The sequence below is a fragment of the Calypte anna genome, chromosome 9 (genome assembly GCF_003957555.1).
Source record: "Calypte anna isolate BGI_N300 chromosome 9, bCalAnn1_v1.p, whole genome shotgun sequence".
Lineage (NCBI taxonomy): Eukaryota > Metazoa > Chordata > Aves > Apodiformes > Trochilidae > Calypte > Calypte anna.
The window spans coordinates 25,551,795-25,567,187 of record NC_044255.1 but is presented as its reverse complement, the minus strand read 5'-3'; the positions used below and the strand labels follow the sequence as shown (position 1 = coordinate 25,567,187).

Sequence of the window (15,393 nt, the reverse complement as noted above, 5' to 3'; positions counted from 1 at the left end):
ATTGACCGATATACTCTATTTTTTCAAAAATCTTTCTAAATATCTTACCCATAGCCTCCACTTACTACACTGTTGCAGTTCTAACTGTTTATTATTAGATGAAATAGTGATATGTGCCTTACTGCAGGTCTGAAGTACATATTTCACTTTCCTCTGGGTATTGACTCCCTCAAAACCAGTGCTGAATACATCCAAATGCTGCCCATACAATTGCCAAGGAGCCATATGTCCACTTTATTGTGAATCCTTGAATTCTGGGAATGAAATAATAATTATTTGAGAAATTAAACATACTTTGCAGTTGCTGATTTAAAACACATAATTCTATTTTGTCAGATTATTATTGCCAAGAACATCAGCCTTCCATTGCAGAAAGGTACAGGAAGCTAGTTGAGTATTTATAAGCTAGCACTGGGTGCTTACAAGCTTCCCAAACATATCCCCTCAAGTCACATACTACTTGATAAATAAAGTGTGTCTCATAATATAAAAAAAAGAAACTCAGTGCAGCTATTCATGTATACTAACTAGCATGCCTGACTTCAGAGCTGTGTATCTAATCTTTCAATCAGGCCTGGATGCCTCTCTAAAAGCCTTACTCAGGAAGGCTTAACAGACTTTACAGTAAATGCTTCCTGCATTTAAGAACTTCCAAAATAAAATGAGCAGGACAGGGTGCTGCCTCTCATGACTGTCATGGGCTGTAAGTAAAATACATTAATTTAAAAATTAGGGCACCATCCAGGGCACTAGTTCTCAAGGGAATAACCCCTCCTGACACACTGGGCTTTGAATCAGGTTCTTTTGTAACAAGAAATATTTCTATGTTCTAAACAAAGAGAAGGGACAAAAACAGGACAAGGGAATATAAAAGCAGTTCTATAGCAGTTTTAGAGCAGTTTATTTAAAAAAACAAAAAAAAATGTGAATACAAAAGCAGTTCCATAGTATTCAAACCTCCTTATTGTCAGAAAAAGCTGGATGGTAAAATACTGAAGAGTCACTGCCAGGGACAACTGAACACGTGAGAAAACAAATAGAAAAATGTAGATGTCAAATAGTTCAAATAACTTCATCCAAAATAGAGAGGCTTGAGAGGTCAAGATTTAAGACCGGGTTTCGTTTGACTTGCAGCACCCAAATCTACCATCATCAATGTTGGAGAAGCCATTTCTCTCTTCCTCTAGGAGGTGAGGGAGAAGCAGTGAAAATTTCATTGCCATTTTCAGAGAATCCTGGCCTGTAAATAAAAAAGGAAGGAAATAATTGCCCTCTTTAAAAATAAAAACCCAACAAACTGCACTCACAATTCCCACCTACCTGACAGAACTAACCCTATGCTGTGAGTGCGCATGGGTGTACATATATTTCTGTGTGTATGTGTGGGGTGCATGCATGCTTTTGGGGGTTGAGCTTCTCCTAATTAGAAATCTTTCTTGAACATGCCGTCACCACTGAGACTGCTGATGACATAAACCCCTGAGGGCTCCTTGGTCCTAGTGCAGATAGGGAGGGACATGCATGTCTAATTTCACCCTACTTCCAAAGCTGGGGAAATGCCAGTGCCACTAAACCACAGCACTTCACACCAGCACCAGTCACCTGAGCTCTGGAGTTCCAACTAATTCTTCTTCCCAATGCAGAGCCCTGTCAGATATTGTTTAAATAACCCACTCAAAAGATAGTAAGAACTGATGCCTAGATCACATATTGCCTCTTGCATCTTCTGTTTGCTGTGAGACCCACACATTGCTAAGAATGGCTTGAAATCTAATGCTTGAAGAAAGGTGCTCAGAAGCCTCTGCTGACAGAGGAGTAACAGACTCAGCATTGGTGCTGAATTCCCATTTTTTTGTTCTCAATCCTAGCCTTAAAGGTCAGAGTGAGCAGTCACCAAGCCCTGCATTCCACATGGAATTAGTGGATGAACCAAACACAATGGTTTTATTACCAGTACATATCCTCTGGTAATAAAAACACAGTAGGAGAGAGAATACATAAACCAAAGGGTAAGTCCTCATCTGAGAGGAATTCCTGAAGCTAAACTGGTTGGGGATGCTAAAGAAATTACCTTTGATATTATGTTACCTGGACAAAAACAGAGTAGGTCCCACAAAGTGTCCGTTTCAGCTCAGCAGCCACTTTGAGGAAACAGATGATGAACTGCAGTCCACTAAGAGCTATCAGAATTGAGAGTAAAATGATGTTCCACTCCACAATGTTTGCAGGTTCAGTGCACCGAGACCAAGAAGAATAATCTGTGAGGTACCTGTTATAGAAATAGCAATGTGAAGTAAATAAAATGCAGTAGGTGCAATTCAATTTAATTATACATTCTTTTACATATGTTACAAGGTTAGGAGCCAGACTCCAGTCTTTCATTACACCAGCATAACTCAGCTTGTCAGTTTGTCAAACTTAGATGAGAAGAGACTTATTTTCCTCAAATACATGTTTCATTAGTTTCCCTGTTAGACACCCAAGTATTGGAAACCAACTGCCATTTTTTCTAATCACAGCCAAGTTTAAAATGGGCATTTGCCTTTTATTGATTTAATTTCAGCTATAGGTTAAGTCCAGCTGACATCTGTACCATGCAGAACAGGAACAGGTCAGTGCTATCAATCTAATCAGTGCATGTAGCCCAAATGGCAGAGCTGAGGTCAGTGTCACTGCAGTTTCCAGCTGCTCTAGGACCATACTGTACATCCTTGAGGCTCTTAATGTGCACAAACTGACGTTGCCAGCTGTCTCCTTTTAACTGTGAAATAGTTATGAACAGGCTATATCCTGGAGGGTAATTGCAAGATTCTTTGTCAGACTCACTTTCTCAGTGGCAGTTGCTTTTTTCCTAAACATTCATAAGTGAAATGCTTTGAGCCAAAGCTGGAGTGTATTTTTCAGCATCTAGCCCTTTAATTTGAACTCAAGCTCTCTTTTTTGTATTTCCAACTAGGATGGTAATGCTGGTAATAGAGAGCAGAGATTGCAGGATGCTCTCCAGTGTTTTAAAATAAAGTTGACAAGTCAGAGGAGGCTATAGTTGAGGAACTATTTCTGTTGGATGCTGAAAGAACCTCTGACAAATTTAATCCTCAGTGCATTCAAGTGCAGCTGGAAGAGGTTGGCATTATATGACTTGAAATATTCAAGTCTTATAAAATATCCTTTAAAGGGAGAACACAAAGTCTTGCAAAAGTAGCCTCAGGTTACAGATCTGTCCCATGCTTCTAGGAGGCTGGGATGCAGGCAACATTTTGTCTTGCTCAGGTGTTTTATGAGATACAGCAGCTATATGCAAAACCTACCAGTGATCAAACCACAGAGTTCACTGATCCCTAGAAGTTAAAGAGAAACCTACTGAATTATTAAGTATAAAAATGTTATGTATAAACTTTAACCAAAAACTTGAGCAACTCTAGAGACTACTCTGACAAAGTATCCATCTACACTCAATCTATGTCCTGTACTGCACATGTAACTATGACCACCACCAGATAAAGAACACTTAGCTAGATGGACCTCCATGTCTGATCAGTACAAAGCTCCTTGAAATTTAACCTTTCTTTACAAGGAGGCAAATATCTTTCTTTGAGGTTTCTGGTGCTCATTCAAGAAGGTGAAAAAACTTATATTAAGTATTGTGTTCAAGATTATTTTGTGTAAAACTCTGAAAGCATTTGTCTGTCTATTGCTTTGATGAACAGTTTCTTCCAGAAGAGTTAGACTGATGATTCTTACCATCCAGCAGTGTCTTTAAAGATGTAATCCCATCCATTCGATGAATTGCAGAAGGGGCCTTGGATCAACCCCAAAGTAAAAATGATGCAGCTGTATCCAGAGAACGCAACTCCAAGCAGGGCTAGCACTATTGAAATAAAACTCTGAAGTAAACAGAGGAAAAGATGAGTGTGGGGACAGTATCCACAGCAAATACAGTCATTCAGCTGAGCTAGCTACTTCCTTCGGGGTGAATTTCACATTTGAGTGTGTAATCTTTAAAATTCAGAAAGAAAAATACTTGGTATAGAACAGTAAGCATACACGTAATATATAAAGATTAAGTCCAAGTTTAGACAGTTTCACAGCTATTAGTTAAATATTTTTGGGGCATTATTTTTTTTTAACCTTTTATTTTTTGCAGATGTGTTTAGCAAAATGCAAAAGGAACACAACCACCTGTTAAATGCATTTGCATTCCAGAGATAGTGTATATTGAGTTATTACTTGAAAAAATTTATTTCCAAATAATACAAGCAAGTGGATAAAGCTAATTAGTTGGGGCACTTAAATGAAACTCTCAGGCCTTCTATGTTCTTATTTAGTTTTACAAGGATTTTTGGTGGTTGTTTGTTTGTTTGTTTGTTTTTTCATCCTGCATCAGAATGAAGGAGCTACACTTTGTGACCTCTCAATCCAATACAGAATCCTTCTCCTTGAAAGAAAGCAGAAACAGCAGCTGAGAGTGCAGAAGGATGTGCTGGAAACACAGGAACAGGAAGGCTCAGAACAAATGCTAAAGAGATGAGCAAAAATAAAACACGGACTCACCCGGTAGGTTTTGTTACAGCTCTCACTCTGGCAGCACCGGTAGAACACATTCCACTCCAGTATGATCAGAATTACTGCCAACAGAAGGATCTATAAGGGGACATTATAAGGTCAGTGAAATGGCTGTAGATATTAAGCTGAAGTCCACTTCTAGGAGGTAGGGACCGCATCTGTTTTGTCTGCTGAGATTTAAAGCTGCTCAGTAGAAACCAGAACTACTCAAAGCCCACCATGGAACTGGATTATGTTTATTATGCTCTCTGCCACTGTACTTGTTCCTTGTAATTGAAGGACAAGAGTACAGCGTCTCCTGTCACAGAAAAGCATTGTCCAGCACGGCCACACAATACCAGTGAAGCTGAATCACATCATCACATCAATACCAATGCAGGAAAGGATGTTTTATTGATACAATCACATCGGTTCAACAGCTTCTTGCTGACACAGTTACAGATTAGGGTTATCACCTTCCTTACAAATACAGTTCTGCTTAAAAAGTCAGTGGTACGAGCTTTACATAAGATTCACCCAGACTTTCACTTCCGTTCTCTGTCAAGTAACCTCCCTATTTCCTCAGATTGTTGAATCATTTAAAACTGATAGAAGAATTTTTCAATAAATGAGATATGGACTCCAGGAGCCACAGACTTCCACTCAGAGAGGCACAGAGAGGTTCTGAAGGGAAAATATGAAAAGGGCATGTTCCTGAGTCACAGCACTACCCTCTCTGCTGTCCTGCCTGCAACAGGATAATATATACATGTTTAATGAATTGGTAATGATCTTAAAGCTAAAAATATTTCAAAATATGAATGTCATCTAACTTCTTCACAATTTTCAGCTATGCTTTTCTGTTCAAATTCTCTGCCTGATAATTTTTTACTTCACAAGAAAAGATTAGGGTTTTCTGCTTTAGAAAGAATACACAATCTGAAAAGAATGTTTAATAACTCTCCCAGTTCAGCACCTTCGTAAAAACACCTTACTTAGGCAGATGAAACCTTTTAAAATACTGATTGTGTGCATAACTGCATTCTGCCCCTGAGGATCCAGTTCTTGATTCACACAGCGAACAGTATGAGCAGTGGGCAGCTCTGTTTTAGCTTATTACTGCAAATGAGCATGTTACAAATGTAATGGAGAAAATCCTACTGTGCCAGTCACAGTGGACAATCTTCAGTATTTAGCCTAACAACAGTAGCACTCAATGCACTCTGAATTGTACCTTCTCCCTAAACACTGGGCTGCATACAGCTCTTAAAAACATCTGAACAGTTATGAGAACCATTTTTAGGTTTCATTTTGTTTTGCTAAGAGCTCTAATTCAGCTTCCATAGAGGATTAAATCAATATAATGCTCTGCTTCTACAATACAAGCTTAAGTTAAATATGAACAAAAAGCCAAAAGAAAAAAACCCATAACCAACCCTGCAAAATCACTTACATGAACTCAAATAGTATATACAGCATGTAACTCAGTATATTTGCATTTTTCAGTTCAATAGTTTTTCTGCCTGCAGTTTCTGCCAAAGTAACCTATATTGTCTTTAAAAGCACAATTAGCACAATTGTGTTGCCGCACACCAACCCAGTATTATTTGCAGCAGAATGCCATTCATTAAAAATCCATAGAAACAACACTTACCATGACACCTGAGAAACAAATCCCTTCGAAATACCACACGTAGTTGGGAAGCTGGTAACTGGCAGCATGTGAAGCTTTCCCATTAGGGAAGTACAATAGGATGTTAACAACAATACTCCAAAGTGCAAGAGGTATTAGCAGACAACTCAAACAGCTTCCCCACGACTCTAAAGCCATGTCTCAAGAACTTGACGAGTTTTGTTCTTTACAAGTCTTGTCTCTTTTTAAATATGAAAAGTGTGTGGACCTCCTCAGTTTGATCTAGTAATTTAATATTCACCAGAAATGAGGGGAGTGGGGTGTGATTCAGTCAAGAGCAGAACAGCTAGCAGAACAATAGATCATTATCCACCTAAACTCATTGTCCTTGCTAAGCATGTGCCTTTAAGTAGCAGTTTCCCTTCTAAAAGATCCTCCTTTGTGATCTTCCAAATGAAGTATGTCTAGAAGTCAGACTCAGGAAGGAACTTCAAAAATCTCATTTCCTAGTGACCACTTAGAAACGCACTCCTCCCGAGAACACAGACTCCAATGCACTCACTGTGCCATGAGGCAGGGTGCTCAGCCTTACTGCAGCTCAACGCTTTTTTTACCTTCCGTGAGGGAGGGGGCTGCCAAATGACAAATATGTCTAGACTCTGTACAGAGGGCCACACATTGCCTCACACTGCAGAGAATTAAAGCCAGAGCTTGGCAGATACGGCCCTAAGGGTGAACAAACTCTTACTACTGACCTGGGGCAACCTCACAAAAACCTAACGCTGAGTCTCAGCCACCCTGCAGAGAGCACAGAACATCAAATAACACTGGTTAGAAACTGCCAGGCAGACTTACTACCACACTTTCATTAACTGCTCTTTTCCATGGGATTATGGAGCTGAATTGTTTCATAAATTAAATCCTGCTATTTCTCCGGTTGTTTAACTCTGCTTTCAACTGAGTATGCGCAGCCACAGATCTGACCTAAGTACACATGACTTCTTGTACAAAACAAAAGGTCTGCCTGTTTTTTCAAATGCTTGTGGTTCTGCACTGTGCAAAGCCAAAGCCAGACATTTTCCCCATTTTTATGTGTCATCACTCACTAAACCCTAAGCAACTAAACATCCATCCCTGTAACACAGAGACAGCTGTTTGAGTGCTCACAGCACAACCCAAGCCTTCTTTCCATGACCTATGAGTCATCAGAAAAATAATCAAGAAAGAGCTTTGGGTGTATTCAATAGGAAAGCCATGGTCAGAGAACAACAGCAACAAAATGGTTCTCTATCAAAAGCAAGAAGTCTGATTTTAGAAACCATTATGTCATGGCTTATTTTCCTGCTGTTTCCTCATGGGATGTTTTGGGCCCTGCACATATGAGGCTTCTATCGTGATCTCATAAAAGCTGTTTGGGTTGCATGTTGTAGCCAACTCCTTCCTATTACTTTGAATGAGATCACACAAGGAAATGGGCATGGTGGCACTTACGCAGTTATACCATTTTTCTACCCATTCTCTGCTGTGACTCCCCTCTGCTCTCCTCCTCCTTTCTTTTTGTAGATGACTATTTTTAAGCCCTCAGACTTCACTCCATTTCCTGTTTTACTCCCTAATCAGTACAGACACTTTTCAAGATTCCCTCTAATTTAAATATATGCCCCTTTGCAAGTTCATAGGAAACTCATGCCATCAACACTGTGCCTTACTGATGAGAGAAAACAGATGAATTAAAAGCTGGAGCATCACATTGCAAGGTCTGATCTTTTATTACAGAACTCAGAGATCATGTAATTAGCCGAAATCTTTTTTTCTAAAAGCAAAAGCCAAAATTATCAGCAAGCAGCTTAGTTTATAATAAAATTTGCTGCTACTTCCCATAGTGATCTATTCTGATTAGAAGAAACTGACTTGGAAAACAACACCAGGAACAGCATTCATTCTGCAGTACAGCAGTCTGTATCACAGCTTATTCTGTACTTAAACGGAGCTCTGCAAATACCAAGTCAATATGGGGGTTGTTTTGGTTTGGGTTTTTTTTTTGCTGTCATGCAATACTGCTGGAGCAGGAAGCAAATATTTTATATTAAGTATTAGGCAAACCTGGAAACCTGTTTCTCAAACATTTAACCAAGTGTTGCAAGAACTGTTTTCCTGTTGCTGTTAATATCCATGAGTTGGTGCTGAGGCCATTACCAAAAAGCCACATTTAGTTGGATGAGTGACTTCTCTGCTAACTGAAATGAATTTAATATAAAAACAACCACTTCTCCACAACTTAACTGATAAAACTCCCCAAATAATGTCTTATGCATCAGGAAACAAAGGAATTCAACTGGCCTGTTTTTATATGACCGCATGAACAGTGAGCAGTAATGCTGTGTACTACTGCTGCATGGATCTGAAATAGTTCTAATTCCAAACTCCAGCCTAATTATTCTGTCCATTGGAATTTCTAAAGTTGTTTCAGTTAGTTAGTTAGTTGTTTGTACCAGAAAAACAAGTGATTATGCATAAAGGCAAAAATCTTTAACTTGCATGGAAGTTACACCCTATTCTATTGAGACTTTCTTTTCCTCCTCTGCTCACCACACATTTAATTGAAACTAACTTGCCTATTTGAAATACAAAAATTACTACATCCCAAAACTGAGCAATAATGGTAATTGGCCTCATTTCTCTGAAATAAATGGCAAGTCACATTTTGGTTTTCACTTGAAAAATGCCACTGCCAGTAGCATACTGATAACTTTGCCAGCAAGGTTGCTGGCAGTTTATCATTCAGGTTTACTTTAACTTGTGATAAAACTTTGATTGGGATATGTTGCAAGCTACGCTCCAGAGGTTCTTTCACAGGATTTTACGGTATTTCCTTCAGGCTGCTTACTGGTGAAGTGAAATATTTCATATTAATCTCTCACTACTGACTTGAATTTGCACTGTATTTTCTGAACAGTGCTATGCCTGGGGGTCTGCTGAGTGATGCAAAAAACCCAGAACCCAGGTTCACATATTGCTTGGTTTCAAGACTCTGGATAAGCAGTCAGGAGTAAATCCTCCTCAGGAGAGCAGTAGAAAGGACACAGAGCTGGGCTCAGCTGTGTGGGAACCTGCTCTGGATGCTTGGAGAGGCATCAGCAATGAACTGTCAGCCCAGATCTAGGACTAAAACTCCACATATGTGACAGTTGCCTCTGTGACAGAGCTACCACTGAACTATCATACCCTTGCTGATGTTCGATTGTCTGGCTCAGCTAAGTGATCTACACCACAGCGTGAAGCAGCTCCCACTCTGACAGAGTCTGCTGGAGGCTATAACCCAACTGCTTCATATCCATGTCCTCATGCCTGCTCTTTGTGAAAGCAGTGTTTCAGCATGGGCAGGGAAAGAATCAGTGTCACCTACTGGGTATTAGTATAAATCTTTATTTGTGAAATACGGATGTTCAGAAAAAATCCTGAAGACGTGAGGTGCATGTGTCTGCCCATGATTATCCACACTTAATGCTGCTTTGGTTTTGGTCCAAGTGAGTATTCTAGGCCAGACTGGATTTGGTTCGTTTTCATTCCAAGATCAGAATGAAAGTGCAACTTTATTGGGAAAGCAGCATGAAGTAGAGAGCTGTTATGTCAGTACAAAGGGGGGGAAGAAGCCTCTTTAGTGACATATGTTCAGGCAATTGCCTGTACTAAGATGAAATGAACCAAAGAAATTCAGGATACGTTTTGCCTTCAGATACAGGCATGTTAGTGGAAAACCCATGTATGACTTCAACAACAAAGGCTGGCCCCAAGTCAGTTAGATTAATGGTAACAGCACAGTTTGACAACAATGTGCATTTTAGTATGCATGGAATACAAAAAAAAACCCCAGAGAATACTCAATACACTACACACATGCACCAATGTCAATCCATCGTCAGGTTTCTAGCAAACGTATGTCTGTGGGGGGAACAAAAAGAAAGGAACACATATTAAAGGGAAGAATGGTAATAATGTATCCAACTATAAATGCTAAAATTAACCTGACAACATTTAGACAACCATAGCCAGGGCTCTTTTACACTGCAGTTGACATTCAACTATGTCAATTTAAAATGTGAAATACATTCTTAGTCGTAATATGTGTGTGATAAAAACCGTATCAGTTTCATACCTTAAGCGACTGCAATTCCAACACTATATCACTATGATACTGATCTTAACAACATGCTTATACTGTTTAACAAGACTCCAGAGGAAATTCAGGAACTTAAAGGGAATTCCCCCTCCTCCTCATGCAAAAAAAAAAAACACCTTCAAAAAATCCTTCAGATCTGTCTGCAGGTTTTGTCAGCTATGTGTGATTAGATTCCTTCTCTTATCCTACATTTACTAAGCAAGGCCAGGATGCTGCAGTTTTCATCACACATGGCATATTTTCACTATTTTTGCTGTGAGCAAAATACAAGGCTACAGCTAGAACAAGCAGCCTAGCACAGAACTCCACCACACTCTGCAAAAAAGATCTGGTCTATGGGAAAGACCACCATCACCAGGAGATTCGTATTTCAGTTATATATCCTGTATAGTCCTGATCACCACGTGCTACAGGGGGAAAAAGAAGCCCTCTGGCTCCTACACAGACTAATTTCACTGTGACAGCTGAGGAATCAGCTGAAAGAATGTGGGCAAACACTATGTGAAAATGCCAACCACGACAGGGCCATAAAAAAGTTGTACACTTTACATTGTTGCTTAAGAATGCCTAAAAAACAGCTGCAGAGTAAGACTCCACAGCAGCATAAGTCCCAGTAGTGATTCATGTTCGTCTGAGAAGCATGGTTATAACTAGAAAGGGCTTACCTCCTCGTGACTGCTGCACAACCCACACAGTCCGCCAAGAATGCCACGGATCATCTGTATGAAGCACAGAATGAACTCTATTCCTCCCAGGACAAGGAGGATGGAAAAGAGGGTGACATTCCACTGCACAATGTTGTGAGGCTCTTGACATGCAGCCCACTTGTTATACTCAAACAAGTACCTGTACATACCAATGAGAAGAATATTTTAACATTGTGATGGAGGGGGATGCTTATCATGCACTAGAACCAAATTACACTTGGCCTGTATCTGCATTGAGGATAATTCCCCTCAAAGTGGGAAAAGAAAATGCTGTGGTTTATTCCATGCAAAGTTTGCTTTGTTTAAGAACATGTCAAACTATCAGCAATGTTTTTTTGTTAAGTCTTTATTTCTTTTCAAAAAATACAAGCTATAAAGACAGAATCTTCAATTACTGATTAAAGCAAGAAACAAGTTCAAAAAAGCTGAAAGATCAATGCTATATCTCAAAACAGTCACAGAGCTTTTCAGGACTTTATTCCAAAAGACAGCAACTTTATTCCAAAGACAGCAACTGTTGCCAACCATACAGACACTGTAAAAGCATGCCACGATCCAAACCAAGTCCTTTCCAACCTACAGAATTGCTGAGGACTAATGGGGAGCAGCACACAAACCAGCTACATAGGCTCTAATTAGGAATAATTAACAGCTTCTGGCCCTCCCCACCCTGCAGTGAACAAAGATTCTTATGAACCTTTTCTAGTTTCATTTACAAAAGTTCTGTGCCATTGTCACTAATGAAGGCATTATGTCAGTTCACACTTACATGAAGCAACTTCAGAAGCAAGCTTCATAGAACAGATTCTAACACAAATGATAAAACAATTTTCTTAATGACCACTATCATTTGTAAATCCCTCAAAGTCCTAAAACTTTATGTTAGAGGTGTTCATGGGCATGAACAGTATGTGATACACAATTACTACATATATATATGTTTCAGGGCTCTTTCTGTAGCATGCAGAAATTTTCTTGCTTTGGTTTTAAACTATCAGAGTAGGTAACTGACACATTTGTTCAGTTCTTGGTGAATGAGAACTGTAAACTTATAATTGGATCTAGGTATATGGTTACATGACATTGTTAAAAGGTACTAGAATAAAACCCACATGTACATGGGAGAAGATACAACAACCCCACGAACAGACCACTTACCCTCCAGAGGATTCAGTGAAAGGATAGATCCAGTTTCTTTCTCGGCGAGTAAAACAGTATGGTCCATGAGACAAGGCCAGTGCTGAAATGACTATACAGTAGCCAGAACCAAGGATCCCAACAAAGGCAGCCAGAACTGAGGAAAACATCTGCATAGCAAACATAGAGATGAATTTTCTACACAGCCATCACCTTGTCTTTGGGTTTACTTGGGACTGGAGCACCAAGGCTCACTTACCACGCAGCCCTTCCCACAGCCCTCACAGCCAAAGCACCCACAGCAGTTGTCTTTGTGACGCCCAATGAGTACCACAGCTGGAATCAGTACCTAGGTACAGACCAAACAAAATACGCTGATACATTTTCCTGCACAGACAAGGCAGATAAAACACAGTCCTCACACTTCATTCATTTATATCGCTTACTGGCAGGAGAGTGGGGGGGCAGCCTGTGTAGATTATTCAGTTTACCAGGGTAAGCATATTTCTATTTCTGTTTTGTGTATACACAGCACTTAAATGCATAAAGAGGCCGATGACAGAGCCTGCAGTGTTACCACTACAAATCAAAGTACTCAACTTTAAATAGTTTTGTGTCCTGCAAATAAAATGCTTTGCAAAAAGATGCATTCACTTTCTGCCAAATGAGTACTACAAGGTAATGTCTCATAATTATTTGTGAAAATAAACAAACGAGTACTAACATACTAGTTGCTGAAGAGTAGTCATCACCACCTGTGTGACAAACCAGTTTGACTGGTCTAGGACTATTTTGCCCAATTCAGGAAAACATCTCATTACAGACAGCTAGCTTTTTCATGTTTTTCACAACCAGTTTCCAGCAACAGAAATGCAAAGTAACAAAGCAGAATATATCTGTAAGAAACATAAATCATCCATCCTCCAGAGCTTTTAGCATAAAACCAAGAAACGGCAGAGTTGATTAAACAGAGTATCCTCCCAGCACTAACAAGGCTTAATAACAGCACTTACATAGACTCTACACCCAGGAGTACCTCAGAAACCCATAAAGAAAGAGGCAAAGTGCATAGAAAACTGCACAGGCTTACTTAACAAGGCAATAAAATAAAAACTATTTAGTTGAACACTCATACATTTTTCAGCCCTTACTCAAACCTATTGCAGAGTCCCAATGCTGCAGGTCCAGAAGAGGTTGTATGAGTGCGTTCCAGCAGTAGTTCCATTGATTTCACTTGTATTCTTCTATTCGTAAAGCCCAGACTTTGCAAATCTCAGTCTAGGTTCCAATGGGGCTATAACACAGCTGTAAGCACCTCACAAGATCACGCTATCATTTTCAACCTGCGATTTGCCAGACACCTTGAGAACTGTAGCCTATTTCTAAGAGGACGTTTAAAAGCAAATGGAAAAGGGTGTCTCAAGTCAAAGAACTTAAACAAGTTACAATGTGGTCCACAAAATAGAAAAGGTAGAAAATAATAGCTTCAGATTAACAATGCCCTATAATGAACACAACTCTTCACCCTTTGCTGTTACTCAAATGCAGAGCTTTGATGGCTGCCATCTGATTCCCCTGAATAAAGAGCTAAGGCAGAGAAGTAACAGCCAGCATCTCAGGTAACAGCAAATAAGGAATTGTAGCTAAATGTAAGTTATCTAGGGACAATTAAAAGGAGAAGAGGTCAACAATATTAAAAACAAAACCAACAACCCCCCCCCAAAAAAAAAAAAAAAAGAAAAAAAAAAAAGAAAGAAAAGAAAAGAAAAAAAAAAAGAAGGAAAAAAAAGTAAGATTTAACACTTTACATGAACTTATCACCTGCTAAGAGGCCTGGTTCCAGCATTGCATTTGGATTCTGCAACCTAGACCCTATGATTTTCTATCCTGTAAAGTGGCACAACTTTAAAAATAAGAGAACTGATACTAATTAATAATATCTATGGGGTTACATAGCTAATTTCTTTTGATGTAAGTCCAGAGGTTTCTAATGATAAGATATTTGAACAAAAACATAATGTAACTGGTAAAGAAAGTCATCCCACACATCTCCAAAATAAGCTTGTAGAAGTGACTGGCTCATTACTTACCAAAAAGCCTCCACCTAGAATGCCATGAAGACACTCCACATATCTGCCGAGATGATGCTCTGAAGCATATCTTGTTTCACCATTGGGGAAATAAAGTAAAATGTTGGCCACGATGCTGAGCAAGGCAAGGATGAGCAACTTATAACCAACACATCTAGCACACCTTCCAAAACACATGTCCTCAATTTTGCAAGTCCTTCTTTCAGTAGTCCAATCCAACCTCTCTCATACCTGTCCACACCTAAAAGAAGCTCGGTCTTTATTCTCCCCTCCTTAAGTAGTCCGTGTTACCTGGCTACCTGGATGACGTTTACACCTCTTCATAACTACCATTCCCAATTGTAGAGTGAGGAAACAGGGATGGCAGAACCACTTTTAAAATGCAACCATTGTTGACAAACCAAATGCATCAAGGAAATACTGAATACTATGTAATTTCCCTCTAATTAATATATACTGCTTGGAAAAATCACCAGTCAACATGATTAGGCATGAGCAACAGGCTTAAACCACAACACAAGATCTGTTAGGAGCTGAAGGAAGAAGGTTTTGTTTTCTTTGTTAGAAGATTTGACTTTTATGTTTATAGACTCATTCAGAACAACCTGAAGCCAGGGAAAGACTCAGCTGGCTCCAACAGTACTGAGTCACAGTTTTGGGTATAAGTAGAGTAAGATCTACAGCAATGAGGAGTATGTAGAACAACCTCTCACTTTGCTATCCTGTTGGTGAAATAAGAGCCTCCTCATCCAGAGTTGCAAAACAAATAAAATGGACAGGTAGGCTTCTAAGGGGTGCCCGTGTTCGTGCCATTATAAGACAGGCTGAATTAACAGGGATTTGTTAAAGGTAAACTAAGCAAGCACTGTTGAAAAGACTACTTCAAAAAGAAGATTATAAAATACAGGTTTTGTACTGAAATTTCATGTACAGAAACACAAAAAAGAAAACGCCCAGAGAAATGTATTATGTCAACTGTTTCCAAACTGTGTTACATTTACCAGTAACATTAATATGCAAAGTAAATGGAGACAGAGTGACCAGGAAAAATTAAAATCTAGCCTTCTCTCTTTCCCTCATGCAAATTTTGCTAAAATACTCAAA

The 15,393-nt window shown here is 39.3% G+C and overlaps 2 protein-coding genes across 2 annotated transcripts; both read right to left on the bottom strand.

Moving 5' to 3' along the window:
* Positions 1–865: 865 nt before the first annotated feature.
* TM4SF18 (transmembrane 4 L six family member 18) lies at positions 866–6,933 on the bottom strand. Its single transcript, XM_030455792.1, has 5 exons — positions 6,197–6,933; positions 4,552–4,641; positions 3,742–3,884; positions 2,089–2,269; positions 866–1,240 (listed from the first exon to the last, which is right to left on the bottom strand). The coding sequence occupies exons 1-5, from the start codon at positions 6,371–6,373 to the stop codon at positions 1,226–1,228; spliced, it is 606 nt and encodes a 201-aa protein (XP_030311652.1). The 5' UTR covers positions 6,374–6,933; the 3' UTR covers positions 866–1,225.
* On the bottom strand, positions 4,596–14,526 carry TM4SF1 (transmembrane 4 L six family member 1). The gene is made up of 6 exons (XM_030455791.1): positions 14,290–14,526; positions 12,459–12,548; positions 12,221–12,369; positions 11,021–11,201; positions 10,073–10,117; positions 4,596–4,641 (listed from the first exon to the last, which is right to left on the bottom strand). Exons 1-5 carry the CDS (start codon positions 14,464–14,466, stop codon positions 10,103–10,105), a joined length of 612 nt encoding a protein of 203 aa, XP_030311651.1. The 5' UTR covers positions 14,467–14,526; the 3' UTR covers positions 4,596–4,641; positions 10,073–10,102.
* Between the last annotated feature and the right edge of the window lie 867 nt (positions 14,527–15,393).

Bases quoted from the DNA above. Each gene is read 5' to 3' on its own strand.
- TM4SF1 (XM_030455791.1), bottom strand. From the start codon at position 14,466: ATGTGTTTTGGAAGGTGTGCTAGATGTGTTGGTTATAAGTTGCTCATC. The intron at 12,370-12,458 runs GTAAGTGAGCCT...TTTGCTATGCAG, and splicing joins GCTGTGGGAAGGGCTGCGTG to ATGTTTTCCTCAGTTCTGGC. The intron at 11,202-12,220 runs GTAAGTGGTCTG...TGGTATGTACAG, and splicing joins TTCACTGAATCCTCTGGAGG to GTACTTGTTTGAGTATAACA.
- TM4SF18 (XM_030455792.1), bottom strand. From the start codon at position 6,373: ATGGCTTTAGAGTCGTGGGGAAGCTGTTTGAGTTGTCTGCTAATACCT. The intron at 3,885-4,551 runs GTGAGTCCGTGT...TGTTTACTTCAG, and splicing joins GCTGTAACAAAACCTACCGG to AGTTTTATTTCAATAGTGCT. The intron at 2,270-3,741 runs GTAAGAATCATC...TTTCTATAACAG, and splicing joins TTTAAAGACACTGCTGGATG to GTACCTCACAGATTATTCTT.